The sequence below is a fragment of the Dermacentor silvarum genome, chromosome 5, assembly GCF_013339745.2.
Source record: "Dermacentor silvarum isolate Dsil-2018 chromosome 5, BIME_Dsil_1.4, whole genome shotgun sequence".
In the NCBI taxonomy this organism is placed as follows: domain Eukaryota; kingdom Metazoa; phylum Arthropoda; class Arachnida; order Ixodida; family Ixodidae; genus Dermacentor; species Dermacentor silvarum.
The window spans coordinates 115,846,024-115,870,854 of record NC_051158.1 but is presented as its reverse complement, the minus strand read 5'-3'; the positions used below and the strand labels follow the sequence as shown (position 1 = coordinate 115,870,854).

The window sequence follows — 24,831 nt, the reverse complement described above, 5'->3', positions numbered from 1 at the left end:
GTACCATGCAAAAGTAATAACCACTTGAGCATGATATTAATGCATTTTAGGTATAAAGTTTCTGTTGTAAATAATTCAAGGGAAATGTTTGTAGTACTGTTTCCAAGTATCCAGTAATTACAGCTGAACGTTGCACTCTGTCGCAATCTGGCTGCAAAGGTGGAAGAAATACACAGCTGAAGTAACATGCATATGCTTCTTGAACTATAGAGCTGAGATGACATATATGGATCCCGACATGTCTTTGCACATTGGCCTCAACGGCATACCGTGGCGCCCCCTTCCAGACGCGCTGTCATGGCGCAGAGAAGTAGGATACCACCACAAATGACTGTATAGCCAAGATATCAAGCTTTCGATTTTATCACATGTGGAGGTAGTTTTATTTCAAACTTCTTCTAGAAATGTGGTTGATTTACAGACGACATGAAGCGCCATAACAGGGCGCGGTAGCTACGACAAAGAGATTGCACCATGTTTTCAAGATTTCCGTACACGCGGAATCAGTTTTTGAGACATTCGTGAGATTTTGCACAGCCATTGCTTGTCTGACTGAACAGGTACCTATAATGAGCTGCGTAAAAGCGAAATGTGCATCGGGCGTGACTGCGCTCACACGCTAAATCGGCACCTTGAAGTGCCCAAAGCCGTAACTGCTGGATTCGTTGACTTTAATGAATCTGGGGCGCTGTAACGTAAATGATTCCAGACTGTTTTGATTGCAATTTCTGCAATCAGCCTCCACGATTGGTGAAAACATTTTCGGGCCACTCCCAACTTCGCCTGCCTGTCACGCGACGTCACGAAAACCGCTATAGCTCCCCATCTCACATAACGTGTACACACTGATTATGCATGATTAAACCGCACAAAAGAAAAATAATCATTCCTGATTCGACCCCTTTTCACCATTGGACCTCTGCTATTGGTCCAATGTTTTCTGGCTACGCCCACTTCGCCTGTCTGTCACGTGACCTCACAAAACCACGAAAACTCACCATGTCAAAGTGACGTGTACGCGGAAAAATTGCATTAATATGCCGAACAAAACTGACAATTTTTCTGAATAGCCATAGACTGCACCGTTCCGAAAGGAATAGAAGATGGCTGCCCGCCGATCGCTCAGGCCCTCGCTACTCGCACTACCGGTGAGCATCTATTTATTTGCGCATGATAAACCTTTTTGCGTGGCAGTAAAACGTTATCGAGCCCTTTCGGCATACATACGACATCGCTATACCAACTCTTCCTTGCTGAGGATCCATTTTAGCGGCATTCTTATTCTTCCGTTGCACGCCGCCGCCATTTTCGACCACCCACCGCAAGCTAAGTATGGCGAAGCGGACCCATTGGAGAAGCCGGCACCACCCTCTTCATGCGGTTATCTATTTTCACCGTGCTGGCTCCGCCCCATCGAAACCCTCTCCACTAGAGCGTGCTCGCCTCTTGTCAGCCAATTAGATACAAATAACCGCCGAGTGTAGACAATGTTATTGGTTTTGAAAGCGAACAAAGGTGACCTCCTACAAACGATGAGAGTGTTTGATTGGGCTATTCAGACAACGTTGCGGGTCACCGCCCGATGCTTGCGTCGGTGCTTGCGTAAATTTGACGTCAGGAGTTTGGAATCAAAACAGTTTGGAATCATTTTACGTTATACAGCCCCTGGTCATTGCACTGAAGGCAGACGATCTCAATCGCAATGAGCGATACTTGTGCATTCATTGTTACTCTAGTAAGGGTCACAAGGAGCGCTTGATACAAACTAAACTGGCTAGTAACTGTTTCGATTCGTTGTTGTGAGCATTAGTTTCAATGACAATGAACGTTCAGCTTGTGACGTGTGCTGTCTGATACTCAAAGGTTCTCAGTGTCCTTTTCGTGAAAAAACAAGGATGAGAGGGTTATAAATAATACGATCATTTCGGGCTTGTTTTATAGAGGGTGCTGAGCAGTAAAGCGCACGACAACACTGATAAAATGCATCTGCTTTGTTTGAGTCGGTGACATATCTTACAGACACTGGATCGTACGCAAATCGTGTTCAATGGCTAGAAGCGCCCATCCACAAATTTACCGTGGTTTGATGGCTGCAATTCGCGATAGGTTCATGTAAACTGACAAGCACAGCTGAGAGTCTCCATAAGAACGATAATACGATAAAGATATACATTTACCGACGTATAATAATGGTTCCGTGCCTTCGTAAGTTAAATTACATTGATGGCGGAATACACGGTAAAGCTATCGAAAATGTGCTCGTGGTGTTCATTTCATGTCACGTTCCGCACCTGCAATGGCTGTTAAAATGAAGAAAAAAATATTTTTCGTACAAAACATTTGTAAAGTGGTAGTGCAGGAATATATATCGCCTCTAATAACAGAGTATATCGTAGCGTTTTTTTAGTATTCGTGAAACACCCAATAATTGACAAAATACACCAGAAATAATAGCGCAAAACAGTAAGCCACCTTGTCGGATTCGTTTGAAGAAACATTCGCCTTGTAAAAATTGTACAAACCCCTCAGCAAACAAATTATTCACAATTAAAAGAACAAGTGAAAGAGAACGCAGTGGCAGGGCATTATTACAACAGAGATTAGTTTCTCGCAAGCTGCCATTTGGGTGAACGCGGCAACTTTTAATCACGTGATTCCACCTATATTACGCAAAATGGTTGTTAGCCCGACCTGTTGTCAAGGCGACATGACTCGGCAAACATCGAAAACACAGGACTAAGACTGTTCCCACTTTAGTCTGTCAGGTGTTTGCATTTTTTTTTCGAATACACCAGGTACGTTCCGTTGAAGGCAACGCCAACCATATGTCGCGGAGGAGTTGAAGACCAACATTGCATCTGTTGATGTTTCTTACTCGCATTTTCGACTGGACTTCCACAATATCCGGGTTTTCACATGAACTCAAGTTCAAATGTCGTATTTTGAGTCATTGTACGCGGTTTCATTCCTTGTGCCTTACATTATTTTTAAAAAATAGTTACATTTAGTCAAGTCAAACTCTAGTATTTTTGGTTGCATCATGCAGAATCTATGGAATAAAACAGTCACTTCACGACACCGATGCCAAGAAAACAGCTAAACATTGCTAAGGACCCGTTTGCTACGTACTGGCGTCAATGCTTTGCATTGTATATTCATTAAAGCCAGTTCACAGTCACTACAGCGCGGTGCATCTAAAACAGTACTTTACCAAACTCTTGCTCCAAACAGTAGACTTACTATTATCAGCAGGAGCACATGTTGTTTGTTATGCCACAACAGCTCCTAAAGCAATCAGGTTCCTTTAAAGGAACACAGAAGTTAGGCCAATCTCACTTCGCGCTGCGCAACGTCACTCATGCGAAATTCGCGCAGTGAATGAGATCTAGTCATTTCTGCTGCATCATTTAGGCGGCGCTCCGCACGCGATGTGGCGGTGCTACTGCATTATCGTTGGCGACCGGGGTTTCAACACCTTCAGCAGAAGTCGAGGCAGCTGCCGGCGGATCGCTGTAACCGCCGCCTCGCGAGTCACCTGCAAAAATCGCAGCAAGATTGAAGAAAATGTGGGACGGACAAGTTTCGTGCACATTTCATGCAGACACAGCGAAAAGGAGACGAACTGATGAGGGGAACTACTGCTTTAGTGCTAATAACTGTTACTCGATATTTTGGCGAGAAAATGAGAAGGAAGACAACAAGGAGAAGCAAACACAACCTACACCTAGGCAGCGGGACGTGACAGGCAAGAAAGGCTGTAAAATCGGCAAGGCCAGTGCTGTTTTGTTTGCATGTTCTTCGTCTTTCCCTGTTTGGGTACATCATGTCGGCTGGCCAGGTGTATCCGCAATAACTTGGCTGCCTTTCGCTCAAGCTACAAATGCATCTGAAGCCACAACGGTCGGACATCGTGAACATTATCGATGGACCTTTATACTTGCGGATGCATAAGCACGCAGTTGGCTTTCCCACAATCATTATTCATTTTAATCTATAGGTACACGGAGGATGGTGATATGTCTCTCTCTTGCATCCAATATCTAAGTCTGCGCTTTTCTTTCAGAAGTAGAAAGCAAGCCCATCAATAAGCTCAAAAACAAAAAGGATGGGTGGGCATTCAAAGAAACACAAGAGCCAAGAAGCAAATACTGCAATGATAAAGTTCATATTGATAATAAAATCTGTCTGTGCGCGAGTTTAGGCTGCAAAAGCACTCGTCGCCTTCACGCAGATTAGTGCACGAGGCTGCTGTCGTTCAAAGCACGACTGTAAACGAAACAGACATTCTATTGTCTGCTCAGCAACTCCGGGTGGGGCAGCGAAGGCTATAGGGCTCGTGTCAATTAAGTAGTAGAGAGAGTGCAGGCTTCCTGTTTCAAGGAAAGGAAGACAGCTCACCCACCGTGTACCAATGATCCTCGCCACGTTGTACAATGTCACACAATATGAACGACGGCGTGGCAGAGGCGGCATGAAGACAATGGGGTGACGAGATCGGAATTACGACGATAGAACAACAACGACACCATAACGACATCGGTATGACAACGACGCAAGAAAGATGACGGGATGAAGATAACAGTATGATGACGATGAAATGACGAAGGCATAATTACGGTGGGGCGATAACGATGCTATAACAAGAACAGTATGACAATGACGGAATTACTATGGCTGCACGATTGCGGCCTGGGTCAGTATTTTGTAGCGATGCGTTATGCTTTATTCTGTACTAGTGTTATCATCCACCACTCACGGCCGACGCAGAAGTTTTTCTTGAAGAATGTCGGCTACGGGAGCGTCGCTCCTCCACTGCCACCCAGGCCTTTGACATCAGAAAGGCCTACAAAGGACAAGTGCACTGGGAAGAATACGGACACCGAAGGCTGGCCTACGTTGTCAAAACGGCAACCACCAGCAGATTTGCTGCACGCCGACGAAAGTCGACCATCCCGGGCATCTCCTGCCGGTGAATTGACTGAATAGGATCAGCAAGTGGTTATAATGCTGCGATCCCTAATGAACACGACTCGCATGCTACAGAACAAGCTGCAGACACCAACAGCTGAACACGCATTGCAAATACTGGATGCACTGAATCCAGTACTTGCAAGCCTCCTATAAGCACCATGGCTCACCCAGTACTTTCTTTTCGCACTGAAGTGAGAAGTGCGACGACGTTTCAAGGGAATGCCAGATGCTTGAAGTTCCGCATCTCGGATTTGCGACACTTTGTCTTGAAGAATCGGTTCCCTATACTTGTTAGTTGTGAACCGAACGTATCAAAGCCCTACAGACTATGTGGTTAGGAAGCTTTTGCTTCTTCCACACGCGAGGAATGGAGCAACGTTATCATTTACATCTGCAGGGACTTGACCTATGTTTCGCATGCTGTTCAGCCTCATGACAACAACCAATACGCATGCCACCGCGTAAAAAAGAACAAAATGGCCTTTGCTCTTATTGGTTGTTACATCTCCCCATCAAGGCGGTTTGACTCTGAAAGACTGAAATACATATTGAAGGAAACTGATGGCCTCTGGGTCATCACTGGGGACTTCAAAGCGCACCACATTGCTTTGAGGAAGCACCAAAATTAACTGCAGGGGAAGGAATGTTGCCTCACTTCCCTCTGATTATAACCTCTGCATCATGAATGATGGTAGCCCGACGTATCTGCGGGGTCCTACGTATAGCAGCTGCCTGGACTTGACTTTGGTGTTAGGGAACTTCACATCACATGTTAAATGATTTTGTGACATCGAGACTCATAGGAAGGATCACATTCCCACCTACTTAACGATTAATGGACTCACTCGGTCTTTCTCTCGTGGTATCTTGAAGTGCACTGACTGGACTGTGTTTAGGTCGCTTATGAAAGGAGCGTGTGGGGGAGATTTCGCCGGCGACATCGACGACACCATCACAGAAGCACTTAAAGCTTCCAAGTGTTCCTCATCGCTGTCGTCAAAGCGAACGGATTTCGACATTGAACTTGAAAGAGTTCGCGCGATTCGACGGTGTACCGAACGACGATACAGACGCACAAAATCAATTTACGATCTGAAAGACGCGCGCTCCGTTCAGAAGGAAATTCAGCGTCGCATAGACAACCTTGTGAGTGAGCGATGGAATACATTCTGCGAGTTACTTAACACACGCAAGCTGCGTTCACACATCTGGAAGACAGTTCGTTGTCTTCGTCCGTTCCCACAACAACGACACCCATTTGCAGCTTTGGCGCTCCATCTTGGCCAAACGGAGCTTGGTGTGGCGGAGGAATTCTGTGCGAGAGTCACTGGTGAGCTTGTCGATACCAACGTTGATGTAAGTGACCTCCCAGCAGCTCACATACCGGAAATGGACGTGTCCTTTACCATGGAAGTTCTCGAAGCTGCCCGGGCAGTTTCTAAACGATCATCCTCAGGAGGCCTTTACGGCGTCACCTATTCTGCCCTGGAACACCTTGGACAAGAGGGAAGAAGAGCGCTTCTGAACAGATTTAACAACTCATGGCATAAAGGTACACTTCCCCGGCAATGGAAGTTAATTCGGCTGGTACCATTACTAAAGCCGGGAAAATCTCCGTTGGACTTGGCGGCATATCGCCCTATAGCTCTCGCCAGCTGCATCGGGAAAGTTATGGAAAGGATAGTCCTTGCACGTCTAAATTGGTCTTCAAGCACAAGGCTTGACTGTATCAACCGAGAAATGTGCATTGATTACATTCACACGAAAGTCTATGACACCATACTCAGTATCTATTAATGTACATTATTAATGGCCTACAGAAAGACCCATCGATTTTTAGTTGTAATAATCTACCTCAATCTTTCCTGCAGCCCTAATTGCACGTACCTGAAGGAAAAAAACTGTCATGGATTGCCCCGGTACTGAGATGTGTGGGAAAACATGGGGCACATCTGTACGCTCCATGCTTCAGTTGTACAGAGCTCTAGATTTAGGATACCTACGCTACAGCCTTCCAGTGTTGTCCAATACGTGCAAGTCAAATGTTCGCTCATTTGAGAGTTTACAGCACCAAGCATTGCGCACTGGCTTAGGACTTTCTCGCTGCGCGTCAGCACCTGCAACAATCGTCCTCGCCAAAGATCATCCGATCCAAACATACGTTGCAGTAGATTGTCTCAGGGTGCATATTCATCATCCTTCCCGCGTCCCTGATCATCACTTGGCGTTCTTGCCTTCGCAGAGACCTCTTCCACGTTTTCTGAAGTTATCGTCCCCAATCCAGATTGTCTTCCATCAGGATACACCCAGCAGCAAGGCCTTCATTCCCCTTGTGGTACCTGCAACAGCCTCAGGTGCGCCTAAGTATTCCGGGAGTAAAGAAGACGGCCATACACCCAAGAATAGCTCTGAAACAGATGACGCTACTATTAATGAATAAGACCTACAGGGACCGAGTACACACCTATACCGATCGTTCGGTCTCATCTTCCAGCTCTTCAGATGCCGTTGTCGTTCCGGCTACGAAAACCACACTCAAGTTCAAACTGTCACATGTGACAACATCAACGGCGGCAGAGCTTGCTGCCCTGCGTGCTGCTGTACAATACCTCTTGCAAGAGACACCTCAGAAATGGGTCATCTTTTGCGATTCTAAGGCAGAAGTTCGGAGTATGCATTTAGCCATTTATCACATGACTCATGAGCAGCTGGCATATGAGATAAGAGAAGGCCACCATCAAGCTATCGCTAAGGGGCATGAAATTATATTTCAGTGGCTACCTGGACATACCAGCAACACTGGTAGTGACCTCACCGACGAAGCCGCCCAGTCCGCTCATCTGGAAGACTGACCAGTTCCAATCCTCTTATCTAGGACCGACGCTGCAGGAAAGCTTCATATCATGGCTAAAGCTATGACACATAAATATTTGTCTTCTCTTAACCTCCCGAAGTGTCATCTCCACAAAATTGACCCGTCCTTCAAGCTACAAGTGCCCTAAAATATTCCCCGCTCTCAGGCGTAAGTATTCTGCCGCCTGTGGCTCGTGGTGGCATTTACAAAGGCCTCCTCGTTCCACATTGGAATAGGAGATACGCCCATCTTTGACTCTTGTGGAACCAGAGAAACACTTGAACACGTCTTATGTCTCTGTCCCCAGTTCGACGTCGAGCGTGAAGCTCTCCGGACAGCATGGCTGGAGCATTTTCTGAAATGAAGATCCTTGGACCATGGCCATATGGTCGATGGCACAGAAAGCCACGAAAGCCTTGTTGCACTACCTCAAGTCGACAGGTCTTGGTGACCGTCTGTAGACTTCGTGTGAAATTTCAAATGTGCGCGATGATCCCGTTGATAACGTGAGTGGACCGTCGCTGTGACCAATGACCAAGCGCGAAAAGCGCGAAAAGACATTAGCATCGGAAAGGCATCGTTACAAAATAGCGGCCTTGATGACGATGGAATGATGTTGACGGTGTGACGACGGTGGCATAATCACGAATGACAACGAAGTGGCGACGACAGAGTGACGACGGCGAAACGATATCTATGGCGTCAGAAATGTCTGCAATATAAATAGTTCTCACGCAAGGAATGAAATAATTGTATAGATTAAGCTTGACGTTTAGTATCCGTTCCGCGAAGACCTGTGTACGCACCACTTTGTGGTAAGTGCACAGCTTCTGAGCAGGATTGCGGATGAGTGTGCGCACAACGCCCAAGCCAGCGGTAAAAGCCAGAACGCTGCCCTGGCGTCAGCAGAGCCGATTCGGCAGAGCATGATGGTGCATACATTTAGTTGCGTCATTTGGTTTTTGCAACGGAACTCCCAGCGCGCCTCTGGAAGGCTTCTAATGCTCCACGCGTCGGCAGCGCATGCCTCGATAGCAGGATAGCACGGTGGCACTGGCTCGAATGCACCTCGGGTATCCGTATGGTACCTGTTAAAAAAATGGTGCAACTTGCCAATTCCCTATTCACATTCCATCCGCAAACGACAACGCCTTCTAATGTCGAATAAGCTGCAAACGTTGACGATTAGCACTAATGATGAACTACAAGGGGATACGCCCACCACTCCGCCTGGTATGCAAGGTTCTGAAGCAAATTTTTTTGTGAAAGCCCCAGCAACTGTGTGGCCCATACCCGCAGCAGGAATTCAGCATCCTTCGTTGTCTCCACCTCGTCGTGTGAGCTGTCCATAAGCTCCCAGGCACCCACTGAGAGCTCGTCCACTAGAGGTCCAGGCCATGATAGCTACAAAAGGCAAGAAATCAGTCATACATTAGTGCCAGTGCTGGCAATGAGTATTCAACCAAACATTCCAGTCAGTAAAACACTGCCGTCCTGTTTCGTGAGGATGGAATACGGAGAAAATCACACACTTGCGCAATTGTGCCTCTTTTAGGAAGGCTCTATACTGCCCTATTTAGCAAGGTTAGCGGTCATCGCAATTTATTCTGTTATAAACGCGATAGGTTAAGGGCCCACTGGTGTCGCAGAAAATCCGGCGTCGGGGGCGGCGTCGGCGCCCGCGGCCGAGAAAATCATCCCTAACCACGCAGACCCTCCAAATATTTCGGTACGCTACACCATTCTATCAATAACGTTGCTCATATCTTGTCTTGCATTCTTGGCAAAGCTATTCCTCGGAATTTTGAGAATGACAATCCACAAACAAATGTCATGAAACAAAACACCCATACCGCAAGCCTTTTATGTTAAGTCTTCTGAGACTGAAATATTAAAAGTACGAAACAAAAACAGAAACCTGAAAATTACACAATTTGTTTTGTCGTGGCTGTGCAATATCTCCGGGATCGCCCCACGCAAGAGGCCGCGTTTCTACCAGAAAGCTCGCCTTCGTGTATAGCGTTCGCCGCCAGTGTTTCCCGGTAACCATTACGGTTGCTTAAGCTGCAGTTTTCGGGAAGCGTGAGAAGCAGTCAGGGATCTTTGAATGTTATCGCGTTCCACTCTTAAAAGCGAAGCTTAAGCGTCCTCCCAATTTTTGATTATCGGTATATTTTGAACTGATGCCCAAAGCATTCGCACTACGTGCAGTCGTGTACTTACAACACTTAAATTCGCGATGCTGACATATCCATAGAAATACAAGAATAAAAACACTACAAACATACAATTTCTTTAATATTCGTCTTGTTGCTATGTAGTCTTTTAATTCTATTTCTTTTATTCTATTATATGTCGCCCACTGGGCGATATGTAACTACATAACGCAGTAAATAAAATACTAAATTTTCGTAGCATTTTAAAAGGCTTTTCTAGAACTGGTTATGATAATGTTGCGATTTGGGTAGCGTTTAGGCCGGTGATCCTTCAACCAAAGGGATGAGTACGTCCGGGAGTAAGAGCGATAGAAAAAAGGGTTTATCATACATATATACAGTGGCTCCAAATATGGAAGGCCACTCCATGGGAGAGCACTTTGAAGGTGTCAGCTCACTACATGTCTGAGCACATATCAAAACACGTGAGGACACACCACTGCACTCAAGGTGTCTCCTTAGTTGACCTGACTAGGGAATCAGATGACCTTGATGCGGCCAATCAGAGGGGTCATATTGTTCGCTGAACTCCGCCTCTAATATTGCACCTTCGAAGCAAGGACGAGGCAATCCGGAAACAGGGGGTTCACACTCCTTACACGAAAGTCGGTAGCTTAGTTTGTTGCCCTCCGACGGACACCTTGCCAGGGTCGGGAGAATGGCATTCGCGCTAATCCCCGCGTCTAACGGAGGGTGGCGGTTGTGGCGGTCGCTTAGACCCTTTTCGCGGCGATCCCGTGGGCGCTGCCATGTTTGATCACGCGGTGACGCGTCCATTGCTTGCCTCAACTGCCTCCGTTGCCTCCTTGTCTACAATGGAAGTGTATGACGCCGGCGCGGCTTAGAAAACCTTTGTTTTCGGAGATATCGTAGACGGTGACTAGGTGGACGACACGAAGCTTTTTTCACAGCTTCAGAGAACATGCAAAAGCGCTTTCGGAGCTGATTAAGCTATGTCCAAACGGCGCAAGCAGCGTATATATAGCGCTTGTTCTAAAAGCGGGGCTAAATATGTATTCCAAGCTATCCAAGCTTTCCCATTATGAATTCAGTCAGGATTAGTGTGTTTTGCTCTTCGTTCTTTATTCGGCAAATATTTTGAAACAGTGGCTTGTCAGTTTCTTATTCAGTGAAGTTCCTCGGTGCTACCACTATTTGATTATTTTCTGCCTAACCGCTCGCAGGTGTGCTCAGTCCCGATAGATTTGTTCTTGCTGCGCACAAGGCTTGAAACGTAGCTGTTTTGTACATTGTAATACCTTGTAGCAAATATATATTACAGCTAATAACTCGCTTACTCTCGTGGACCGTCACGAAACATTCAGCTTCGACCATTCGTGCGCTATATGTGTAGTCCGTCATTTATTGTGCGGATACAGTGCGCATATATTCAAGTGTGCGCCCATTCACTTATTCTTGATACGTCGGCGACAGAGTGGTCGCAAGTTTTCCTGACATTTGGACAGATGTGTAGAGATAACGTGCGCGAAACTTACTATGACAGGAAGCTGCGCTACTCCCTTTTTCATTGTTTAACGAGTGGTACTCACTCTTGCCGACGTTCAGGGGATGAAGCCCTTTCTTTGAAAGTTAGCGATACAAGGCTGGCGGATGAGCAAATTTCTGTATCCTCGAGGAAATCCGTATATCATGAAGTGCCGGCAACACGTTCGGACAGTTGCAGCAGCGGTCCGCGAACTTATCCACACAGATTCATTCTATTCCTTAACATGCCAGTCACTCTTTTTGCAGCCAACTACTGCACACGTCTTCTATCCACGTGATTCAATCTATAGCATGGTTGGAGCACAGTGTGTTAGCGAAAACTCAGTTGCATTTCCGACAGCTGATCGCACAGAAGCAAGGTAGAAGCGGTAATGGTTTCGTATTCGTGCACGGTCGCTGAGGAGATGTATGGCGAGCCGCCGTGAGCGCCATCTCGTTTCTCTAAAACACACTGCTCCGCGAAAAGGGTCAATAAGTGAGCTTCTTTGTCATCGCGTCACTGCCGGTGTCGGGCCGCGTCGCCAGGTAGGCGGCCGTTGATGAACGGGGGTGGAATCGGGGGAAGCACCCAAAAAATGGGCACTGCCGAGTTGGGGCGATTGTTTGCCCGTCTCGTCGGTGTCGGCCGCTGTCGCCGTCTGGGCGACGCTGATGAAAGGGCCTGCCTCGATGGGAAACAATCAAAGAATGCGCCCGGCCGATTCGGAACGCAACAATAATTGCATTCACGTTTCATTTTGACGTGCGTTTCAAGTTCATTGGGTGCGATCGCGGAGTCGCTTGCAGGATTTCGCTATGCAATTGTATCTAGAGTTCGTTAACATACATCTATCGACGACATTATACATTATACATCTATCTAAGGTAAATAAAATTGATTGATTGATTGATTGATTGATTGATTACCGGAAAAGCTAGCATGCCACGGTGCATGGTCAATGTGTTAACGTAGGAGCAGTGCGCGTAGGCCTATAATGAGCAGTCACATGCACAAGTGTCGGACAGGAGGATGGTCCTAGAGGGGGATGGTCCTACACAACTTAAATATGCGTGGCAAAGGGCTTCTGTCGCTATCATGATCATTATAAGCCTAAATTAATGTCCACTGAAGGATGAAGGCCTCCTTGCGATCTCCTGTCTTGAGCTAGCTGATTTCAAAATGCGCCTGTAAATTTCCTAACCTCATCACTAAGCGACATCTGTGGCTATAAGCTAGCTTTACCTAAAATGCCGGGTCAAATCTGCGGTAGCAGTGTTGACTGCAATAATCAGGCGCTAACCACTTTCCACCATGGTTACTTACTTTTCTATTTTGGCGAAAACAGTATTATCACATATGCTTTTTCTGCGCCGATCTATGCGGCCGTAGTCGCGATGCAGTACTTCGCTTCACCGCTCCTAGATGGCAGCGTCGGAGCCGATATCACATTCCCATCCGTTGCCGGAAATGAGTCGTGAAACAGGGCATAAAACGTTTCGTGTTTAAAAATACGCCTCCATTCTACCCGGTGAACGTGGATGTACCGTCGAGTGCAAAATTTTAGAGACCATGGGAGCGGCGACTAAACTAAAATCCCCATATAAGAAAAGTACTGCCATCCTTTGATCAGCGTCGCTTCTCTCTCTCCTGTATATGCGATTGGACGATGATAGCGCGCGCTTTCTCTTCGTTCCATTTTCTTTTTTTTTCCGCCTCGGAGCCATGTTGAAAGTCACACTGCGCAGCGTCAGTCGCCGGCGGCGGCGGCGGCGGCGGTGCGCGCCCGGCCTGAAAGTTTCAACGTGGACTCTCTAGGGCCGCCACCGTCGACTTGCCATCGCAAGCAAAAAATAAAGAGAAAAGCACGCGCTTTAGGAGAGACGACGGAGGAAAGAGTAGATGGCGGTACATTTCTTATATAGGGACTTTAGTTTTGTCTAAAGTTATGTAGGGACTTTAGTCTAAAGTCCATATATAAGAAAAGTACCACCATCTACTCTTTCCTCTATCGTCTCCTATCCTAAAGCTCGTGCCTTTTTTTCTTCTATTTTTTTGCTTGCCAAAGCAAGTCGACGGTGGCGGCCCTAGAAAGTCCGCGTTGAAACTTTCAGGCCGGGCGCGCGCCGCCGCCGCCGCCGGCAACTGCGGCTGCGCACAGGACTTTCAACATGGCTCCGAGGCGGAAAAAAAATATAAAGAAGTCAAAGCGCACGCTATCATCGTCCAATCGGAGATACCGGAGAGAGCAAAGCGGCGTTGATCAAAGGATGGCGGTACTTTTCTTATATAGGGACTTTAGTCGCCGCTCCCGTGGTGTCTAAAATTCTGCGCTCGGCTGCATAGCAAAGCTGGAGCGGACATTAAGACAAGTGCCAGCACTTCAACTGACGTCAGATGACGTTACACAAGCACCACCACAACAAGCGACTTACGTCGCGCGCACACGCACGTGTGTGGAAGTGCAGCATGCGTCTTAATTCCTCGAGGCCATCCGCCAAGCGCAAGCGCCTCATTGAATTAAATTGATGTTTAAAAGTAAACTGGGTCAGAAAATGCGTGAACTATGACTTACACGCAAGCTGCAGAGATGATAGCTTCGTATTCTTATTCCAAGAAAACGTACATATGTAATGCGGAAACTTAAAGCAAACCATTTTTCTAGCTGTCATTCGATGTCTGTCTGGGTGGCCAGCATGCACCCTCATTGTTGTAGGCTCTCCGCTTAGCGCAAGTGCGTCATTGAAGTAATTAAATTTCTCAAAGTAAAATGTGTTTGAAAATTCGTTAAGTACAACTTACACACAACCTACACACATGATTGCATCGGATTCTAATTTGAATATACGAAAAAAAAACATAATTCCATTACGGGAAAACTCAAGGACAAACTGCTTTTGCAGCAGCCGTTGTTTTGGGTGATCACGCCACGAAAAATCCCGACCAACTAGAGGCCAGCAGCTTCAATGCATAATGTAAAAATTGCGTATCCCTACATATGTGGCGCGGGCTCCACACTTCCAAAGACGACTGCTTCCCATTGGTTCGCCGATGATTTGGCAGGCTCAGACGATACAGGAGGCTATGTCGCTGAGCGCCGAGTTTCCAATACAGTAGGCTATGTCACTACGGCGTACCTCAAAACCGTATTGTCGCTTTGGCACGTAAAACCATGGAATTCAATTCATTTTTATGTGTTACAATGCTGCGTTGACCTAGCAACGCCGCTCTTCTCACGTTCAAGTGAGTCATGAAAAAGGTGCCTGTCTGTTCCATTTCAAAAGAGCAATTCATTATAATCGTAGCCCATTCGGCTAGCTTTGGCATAGCTTGTACGAATATGAAAAAGCCGCAGCGCCATGCGGCTAGCACCATCTGCCATATTAAATTTCCGTAAGCGAGTAAACGCCCGCTGTGTGAACGCTATTATTACGGAAATGCCACAAGTGCGGCCCGAAACCACACCTGGTCATTTGTTCTTTGCACTACGCTAACGCAAACGCGGGAGTGTCGAGGAATGCGGTTCGCTTAGATAACAGACGTAGCAACGTACGGCGGTTGCGTTGTCACCGTGCTCAGCTAGCTTTCGTCCTGCTAAGTTATGTTGCAACGCACAGTTGATAAGTCAGAAGCTCTGCAACAGTTGTGTGTCGCCATTCACTTTCCTCGTGCGCATTGCAACGCAAAGCAAGTGTAACATGAGCTTGCACAAAACGGGCGCTTTTAATAGCTTTGCTCACTTCTGCGGTGACCTTGGCCTTGGCTGCGAAGAAGACGCGCGCCGTGGACTCGGGCAGCGCCACCTTGGCCATGCCCTGCATCGCCAGTGCGGCGGTCATCTCGGACGAGCACTTGCTGCTTTCGATGTGGGTTGTGGGGTCAGCCAGGCCGAACACGAGTGCCAGAACCGGCACAGACTCGTTACTGCCCCCGACCGAGTCGAAACGAAGCAGCCACCGGTCTGGCAGCCGGCCAACCAGCCGGCAGCCGGCTTCGTGCACCTGCTGCTCGAGGGTCTCGTTGCAGGTCTTGTTCGCTGGAAAAGTCCACCACCGTCAGCCCTGTCCATGCATGAACCGATTTCTCTTTACGTACAACGTGCATTGCGAGTATCTAAACACTTTTCGTTCTCTTTTTTTGTATTGCGATAAAGACTTGCCGTTAAGGCATAATTCTTGATGTGTATATGTGTATTATATCTAACTTCATCGAGGTAAATCTTTGTTTTGTGCTCAGGGCCTACACTGTTAGAAATGTTTGGCAGAAAAAAAAAAGGAGAAAACGTATGGCAATTTTTATAACATCTCCTTTGTTCTTTCTTCGATTTTCTTCTAGCTTTTATTTCTCGGACTTCACAAAACTATTCTGTCTATTGGTTTTTCTTTAATCTTACAGGAAGAAATCGTTAGATGGTTTATTCTATTAATGTCATGCTTTAATGAGCAACGCAAGAGTGAAATGCTGTGATGGCGGTTGAAACAGATCGCACAACTACAGATAAGCACGCGACTATAGGAATGATGTGATGTAACAGCGGACATTAAGACATATGGCGTCAAGACGCCCGGCACTACGAGACACATCCGATGATAAGCTCCCCGAATTTCTCTAGCCATGCTAAGAGCAGCATGACTGGCCTCGATTGCAGATGTATCTTATTCAGAAACTAAGGCTTATTGGCCCGCGAATTTGATATCTATCGGCCTATACTTGGGTGGCTGCGAAACTGCACACCAATGTCAATTCAGGAGAGTAAAGACGCAAATAAATTTAATTTCGCTCACAGTAAATACGACAAGTTTTTCACTTCACCGGATGGGGACAATTTCTGTAAAAAATAAAAAAGCCTGTCTGTGACGATAAACTGAAAGAAGTTATATTAACGCGATAGCGTTTAGGACCCCATGTCGCAGAAAATCCGCCGTCGGCAACCGGTGTGTGATCGCGGGTGGCGGAGAAAATCATCCAACCACAGCGACCGCGCAGGCCTTCCACGTGGTGCAATGTATTGGTGAACAAAAATTGAATTTCCTACAGTGAAATCCGTCAGAAAACTATTCGGCGTCGGATTACCCGTCGGATTTATTACCAATCGGCTTCGCATTGTAATTTGAATGTACGAGAAAACCTAATTCTGTTACTAGGAAACTGAAACATTTCTACCAGGCCTGCGCGCGTCGGAGCAATAGCAAACAATTAATAAAATAATAAAGAAGGTGCTAGGGCCTTCACATTTTAACTTAAGACCACTTATATTGCCCCTGGAAAAATGTCTTTCCTGCAATGCATTTCAGTTTAAAATTGAAGGCGATCGGTGCAAGCTTGGTCTTTGTAAGCTGGCTTTCCCACGTTCGGTGTTGGAGTTAGTGAAGCCTACATGCCGTATGCGAACGATGCGATGCGAACGGATCCCAATAACGCTATCGCGTTCTACACTTAAACGCGAAGCTTAAGCGTCCTCCAAGTTTTCTTCAAATACACATATTTCTGTTTCTTCCGTTGAATGGTCATTTCGGTAGTAAAAATAGAACAATGAAGTTTTAACGCGATAGGGTTAAGGGTCCCGTCTCGCAGAAAATCCGGCGTCGCCGTGCGATGTCGGCGTCCGCGTCGGAGAAAATCGTCCCAACTACCCCGACCGCGCAGGCCCTCTCCGTGGTGCAAGGTTGTGGTGAATTAAAATTCAATTTCTCACAGTGAAATCCGTCAGAAAAATGGTAATACGGCGTCGGATTGGGCGTCAGATTGTTTACCATTCGGCGTCGGATTTTAATTTGAATGTACGGGAAAACACAATTCTGTTACGAGGAAACTCAAACACAGACCCCTTTTCCAGCGTTTCTACCACACCTACAGCCCCGTGCTCGGGTACTTGCGAAAATGATATCCAGATAGCTCTCGCATCCTCGGTAAGTCAAATTGGGACTTCGCCTGCAGAATGCGTTTTGGTCACGCGCGCGCGGAGAGGCACGTTACTCTGATTTTTTATTAAATCTCCGATACACTGATGCTTAGTATCCTTTGTCCGCAGCGTATTCACATTTTGTACCGCCAACGGCGGGAAGAAAGAACTACTCTATCTTGTGTCTTGAGGAAAAACAAATGAGGAAAAACTATGCTGAGAACTTGTACTGCTACTGCATACCAGCGATGCGTCCTGTTAAGCGCAAGGATAAACAAATTCATTTTCAAGGTTATTCCTGTAATGCCCAAACACAGTTACACATCAAGGAAACTTGGAATACATTTTTGACACTTATTTCTGGTCATGGTGCGTACATTAGTAGCGAAAATATGTTTTTTGAGTTACAACCTCATTGCTTTACTAATTAATTAATTAGCAAATAGTTTGTTACATTGTCCACTGCTGAAACTTCACTCCAGCATACTAAAAACACCACTATGAAGTTTGTATTAGGTTCGCCCCTCTTCAGTCAGCATATTCGGGCATCAAACTCGGCGTAGCATATGTGATACCTTCGGCATTACAGGGTTAAAGGTAAGGATTAGTTGGGTTTTTTTTTTAATTTACGCCACAGTGGCTTTTTGTGTTTGTCATATTCGTTATATTTTTCGTTCGGCTTATAGATGGAAAATTGTGCTCCAGGTGACCACGCAGCAAGCCGTTCCGCGTACTTTAGGCGACAACGCAGTAGCGGAAGCCGCATGATTGGCTGACGCAGCCAGCCCGACCTTGACCGGCGTGTTTGCGCGCCGCTGCCCCCTGCCAATCTGTCCGCTCGCTTCCCCTTGTTCAGGCGCTCCAGCGAAGCGGCTCTTGTTACACCGCCAGGGTAGCTATCGCTCGCGATCGCTTTGATCTGCCCGCGAGAAGAGCCTAGCTGTTTCGCAGCCTTTGTTTTTCCTTAGTCTTTTTGCCAGCCGCCGACGCCGCCATGCTGGCTTCGTCTGATGCAACGCGACTTTTGGCTTCCTCTTTACGGGCTCCGTTCTCCCATAGGCGATGCGAGCTGGTATAGCGTCACGCTTTACGTCACGATTTCGATACGTCGTGCGAACGCAAGTGGTATTGTGTTTACACGCCACGCTCACTGTAACGCTTGGCATTTTTGTGCCAGCATATGCCGAAAGATCGGAAAGTTCTAACCATTTGCTGGTACTCGGGACAAGAAATTTTTATGGGTTTTGGTTAACAGCATCTTCAATGCAAATTCAGTGTGGCCGACGTCCGCTGTCTTCGTTAATGCGGCATTCGCATCAGCATAAACAGCGCTAAGCAAATGACTCTTTGGTAATGCCCTACTGATATGCTTAGTTGCCTCACCTGAGTACCCTATTGCAGGGGCAGATACTCCGACAAAAATGCGTCTATATTGCCGTCATCTTTAGGCATTGATTTAAACTGCTCAGTGTCACTTTCGTAATATGTTGCCGAATTCGAGCGTGTTCCTGGATTGTCCGGACTCTGTTATAATGGTGTTTTATATAAAGCTGTATAAGCATCATCTCAAGAATTCAGGGCGTGACAAAGCTTGCAATTTTTTAGCCTAAAAGTGCGTTACATGGCGTATCGTCAATGCTTCGTGTTTAAGGAAGCTAGATAATGGGGAAGGCAAAAAAAAAAAGAACCTGTTAAGCAGAACGATAAAGACCACACATTTCTTGAAATATACATGCGAATGAACGAGAGCATAATAGCAGGTGCATTTTATCTAAGTAGATATCGTGATGTTATTGATTTAGCTAGGTTTCCTGCACAGACATATTTTGATATGTGGCGAAAATAAGGCGCTGTGGACGTGTTTTACTGCGGACGTGTACTGCCTTGATTCATAAGAAACGAAAGGAGACAATGTCCTGTCTATCATGTTTATTTATTTAATTACTGATTCATTAATTACTACTTGCCTGTATTACAGACCTTTTTCAATTTGTTTCATTTCATTTTTATCACCCCCGAAGGAGTCTTACATAAGGGGTGTTTTTTTTATTTTTACGCAGAATATTGTTGATACAATGATTAGTGCAATATTGCGTTTGTTGTGCTATGCATGAAGCTTGATGGGCAGGTGATAGTGGCGATGTTGCGAGAAAGGCCGTTCCAGTGTTTTGCTGCTCTGGGAAAAAAATGAAGCGGAAATGTTTTAGTACGGGCACGTGGGCGAGAAACTTGTAGCGCATGATCAGCACGATGAGATATGGGAGCTGCAGGGATATTGTAAGGAGCGCAATTAAGTGATGAGTGAAAGAACTTGTGAAATAGAGAGCAGGAAGTGGCTTTACAGAATGTCACACAGTGCCCATGGATAACAAAACTACACAACACACAGAAACAGCAGTGAACAGTGCAAACTGTGGAATACGATTTACATGTCAGGTGCGATGATACAACCAGACTCAACACAGGCTATTGTAGAAATGTCATCGAGGGTTGTATGAACGGCATCACATGTTATCCATTGCCTCCCTAATGGAGCCGAGAAAACATTTTTGAGAATTTTTTTCTGATTACCTTTCCTCTATGAGGAGCGAGATTAGTTTTCTTTGTTGCATGTTACTACCACCAAGCACCAAATCGTACGGTTTCCTTCGATAGTAAAAATACATAGAGTGAAGAGCAAATTCTAAACTGCATGACCGCATGAAGCAGATAAGACTTTGCGCCGGGAGGTCGGTGCTTGCGAAGGACGAACGCTGAGATGGAACAAGCGAATGTATTCTACATTTACAGTTTTATTCTCAACGAGCAAAAGAGCATTGCAAATTGGCCCCCGAGAGTGACACATAAGAAACTTTCGAAGAAGAGTATAACAGCTGATGTTAACAGTCTCATCCACTCAAGAGAGCTGCACTGACACGGATTAGTTCTGAAGGAATGCTTCTAGCAAAGCCGTGAAATTGCGATAGATCAGTGCGGAACAATCTGAAAGCGATATTATTCACTTGGTTCTTCTATCCTCTCCTCTGTAAACATATCGGGCGAAGAGAAACATATAACCTGCACGACAGGAAATATAGAGCATGGCATTGCACCAGATCACACGCACTTGCGAAGGAGTAGCAGAACAATGGAACAAGTAGGAGTATTTTATAACAGATATAGTTGTTTTTAGGTCACACGGTGGCATATTGCTCTGTAGCCCGAGTCCAGTCCTCAGGGAAGGGCACGTAGTCAGGTTTCTGCAGCACTAAAAATGGCAGCTCGTGGGCAAGTTTGCAGACAGAAGAGAGAGAGAGAAATGAAATGCGAAAGGCGGAGGGAATAACCAAAAGACAAACAACCCATTTGGAACTCTGCAGTGGGGAAGAGGAAAGGTCTGACAGGAAGATAAAGAAGTGAGAGAAAGAGAGAGAGAGAAAAAGAGAAGATAAAAAGAAAAGGCAAACGCAGAGAGAAAGCGAGATAAAAAAACGCTCATACACACTAAGACACGTTAAGAATAGAACGCGGTAGTGTAGTAGTAGGCAGTTGACAGAGTGTACGTTAAGCCATCGTTTGCAGCATGCAATGGTAACGATTGACACAAGACCGTACACAACTGATGTTCAAACCACGCTGAATGTCTTCCAGCTCTCTTATGCAATGCGAATCTCTGGTACGTAGATTAAAAACGATAGAGTACGATTGTTGAGCGCGTCTGGGAACTAGGGTTGTGAAGTGTGGCTTGTAGAAGGACCAGTTCATCGTAGTATGAGATGGAGGAGGAATGCAAACATTGTTTTGGATTAATGAATCGCATCACTCCGCTACAATACCGCACGTGAGATGCCTTTGCATGGCACGTGAGTTCACCGCGGTTTTCATCTCTACGAGCCGTAGTGCAACATAATCTTGAAAGACGTACTTTACATTGGCGTATACCATTAATTATGTCTCGTCCCCATAAAAGCACGAAAGCTTTGTTCAGGAGCTGAAATCAGTGTGATAATTATAGTTATCAACGCTGTACCAGTATTTTAGCATCGAGGTTCTAGCTGGTTCGACCGAGATTTTCACGTCAAGGTAAATATAAGCGCAATCTTCGGTGCACTCACATCCCTTCTTAAAATATGAATAGACAACTCTGGCATGCGGAGCAAGTGCCAGAGAAAAAAATACTGGATTATACTGACATAACATGGCGCGCGTTGACGATTCTTCAGTGAGCCTATAGGTAACAAAGAAATCAACGCTGCTTTGGGTTGGGCGCCATGACGCCATTTTGCGCAGACTCCTTGCAGGACTGTCGGGCGATGTTTTTCACACTGAACCCCTGCTGAAGCTCGAACCCACAGCTTGCACGTGCGCATGCGTACTCACCGGGTCTGGAGGACGCTACCATCGCGACGGCGAAGAAATACACAGCGCCAGTGAAGAGGCCCATGGTAACAGCTCGAATATGGTGACTGCACAGAAACGCGCACCGGCAGGCTGTTGAACTTGCTTTGTGACGAGGCCAAAGAACCCGTATACTGCTACACACGAGCACAATCTTCCTATGTATCCCGGAAACGCATTGCGTATTGCGGACGAAAGTGGACCAACGTTCGGCTCGTGGTGCGTCGCCGAGCCCGTTCCTTCAAGTGACCGCGGCGGCTCTGCGAGACATCACTTCTCGTTAACACGAGCGCGTGTCAAAGATAGCGCGCTTTCGGTCCGTTTTTTTCGGTGTCCAATGTTGCGAGGGCGATCGCCTATCAAGGAGCGCGAATGGAGGAGTGATTGCGAGAGGCCAAGAAGAGATCTTGAATCCCACAAGTGTCTCTGCTGGCTGGCAGCCAGACAAAGTTAATTTCCGACCGCGCAATTGTGAGAAAGGACGAGAAAAGAGTTTTAGTGCAACCATACGGGGCGTCGTAGGCAACGCGACAGCCCGTGGTTAAGCACCAGAACCAATACGTCAACTAGTATTAAACGAAATGATTATCGTCCACAGTAGTTCAATTTCAATGGTATACGTCTCGTAAACACGAGGTCACTGGTTGGGTTCGTGGCCATGGCGGCCCCATTGTGATGGTGCCGAATAATAAAGCGCTTATGCGCTCACATTAATGTCTAAATGAAAGAATACCAGTTGATGGCAAGTAATCTGAGAGCACACAGTACAACCCGAGTCATTTTTAGCGATACGTAAACACGAATGCTGTTTGAAAAAAAAAAAAAAAACTGACAAACAAGGTGGTCGTACAATGATTTCAGAACACATAAACACTATTCGTAAGTGGTAGTGGTAGTTTGTGGGAAACCATCACGTACCTTCAAATTCAATATATTTCTCTACGTCAGTCTTCTTTGCTTTGTGTAGAGATTATTGTAGGAAACGTCATAATCGCCGCTGTCAATTTTGTTACGAACATGTCAAGGATGTTCCGCGAAACCGGTAATGGCCTTTCAGACGACTGCAAACTGTAGCAGAGCACTATCTAGGGCATATCCAGTGTACTGTTATAGAGTGCTCAGGAGGGGGGGGGGGGGGGCTGAGGTGCTCTAATAATCGAAACTCTCAAATAACGAGTCGAGTACCGCTCCATTCGATTACGTCTTCGAATTGAAGCCACTACCCGATTTTTTTCCTCAAATCGAATAGTCGCCATTAGAAAATCGGCATATATATCGAATAGCTTTCGAATAAGTCATATCATCGACTGTATGCTATTAGAAATCAAACTGAAGCACACAGTGCGAAGCTTCCATCCCATCAATATAGGACGTACATGGCGGAAAACGCTGCGTCGCCTAGACAGCCAGCTTTTTCCGGCTAAACATGAGAACTTGCAATAGAATGTAGCCTAGACATGGCATTCGAAAGTGGGCATTGCCTTGTAGTATCTCGAGATGCAGTATCGGCGTCAACCCACTGGAATAAATCTGCATTAATTGCATTGCCAAATTCTTGACACAGTAGCGGGACCCTCTTACGTGGCCATTAAAACTACATAAACAGCGTTTTCTTTTCCTTTTTCCCTTATCTCCCCTGCCATTGCTGCCGACCACTAGCATTTCTGGATTGGTGGCGAAGGTACCTAGAGAGTAGAATTGGCCCACAAGATTATTTTATGAAGTGTGTATGATAATGCATGATGGCGTGTGCTCTGAAGAGCCCTGAGTTTGCGAACACACTGCTGAGTTGTTCCTAATGCTCACATAATGCTTATAACAAATAATACATTTACAGTGTACAATACAATGAGATAAACTTTCGAATGGTGTAAACACCACGATGTGAAAACTGTTCGATATTAATGGTGAGAAGGTTGTGCAGTATTCGCAAACTATTCGAAAAGAATATGATATTTAGTTCCATTGGCGTATGGCACTATTCCATTCATAATCAATTCGATCCTCATCCGGACTATTGGATTCATATTCGATTCGGTATCACAAACGAATACTCGCACACCCCTATTGCAATGGTTACTAACCATATGCGACGAATTACGTGACGTTTCAGATAGCGTTACTTGCAATCAGAAATCATCTTGTGTCCAGAAAGATGTAGAACCTGTGAGACACACCCAACGCCTACCCCCCCCCCCCTTTTTTTTTTATGAGGATACCTATTGCATATTTCTTCTTACAGGCTCCAAAGTAAGTCTCAGAAAGCTAGAATAAAGACGTTATGGGGATTTTGGTTGCCTTTATTTCAGCGTTTTCCGATATATTTATTCAGGTATATGCTCATAGGCCTCATCCCCGCGGAGACATTGGTCCCTTTGTCCAAGGCACACAGCACGTCAACAACAACATTGCTAGTTTGAAGAGACAGAGAATTCGCAAATGACACGCGATAAGCCGCTACCCAAAATAACTTTAAACTCTTCTGTCATCTTGTTGTGGGGCCTAGGCGCAGACGTCAGTCATTTAAGACCCATTGCATAGTGCCATAAGCGAAGCTTAGAAAATCGTGTTATTATTTTTTTTTATTTTTTTAAGAAGGCTTTTTTCAGAGTCCATAAAAAAAGAACCAGCTGCAATCGCATGAAAAGAAAAATATGCATTAGCCATTGCATAAAGTACTATGCACTTTTTCATGAAACCTTATTCCATAAAGTGTACATTGGTTGGTGTGCGCAATTCTTATATTGCCGTTGAACTAAGCGCCCAAGAAAACGTTGTCACATTGGTTAAGTGCAAAAGTTTAGTTGCATCATTCTACAAATTTCCACAAAAAGACTACAAACAAGGGTAAGACTATCAGAAGATCAACGTGCATTCCATGGCCACTCCCGTTAACACGAGCCCGGTGGGCGTTATCAGGCATGCACTAGTAAGGACTGGTACCGCAGATGAGAAGTTTCTTACATGCGTGAAATGTAAGCATAAATAGGTTGATTCAAGAACAAATATGAGCGTTGCAACTTATTAT

At 45.9% G+C, this 24,831-nt stretch overlaps 1 protein-coding gene across 1 annotated transcript; it reads right to left on the bottom strand.

Moving 5' to 3' along the window:
* Window positions 1–353: 353 nt before the first annotated feature.
* Window positions 354–22,071, bottom strand: LOC119453743 (uncharacterized). The gene is made up of 4 exons (XM_037715805.2): window positions 21,786–22,071; window positions 15,265–15,560; window positions 9,119–9,229; window positions 354–3,535 (listed from the first exon to the last, which is right to left on the bottom strand). Exons 1-4 carry the CDS (start codon window positions 21,847–21,849, stop codon window positions 3,440–3,442), a joined length of 567 nt encoding a protein of 188 aa, XP_037571733.1. The 5' UTR covers window positions 21,850–22,071; the 3' UTR covers window positions 354–3,439.
* Window positions 22,072–24,831: the final 2,760 nt, after the last annotated feature.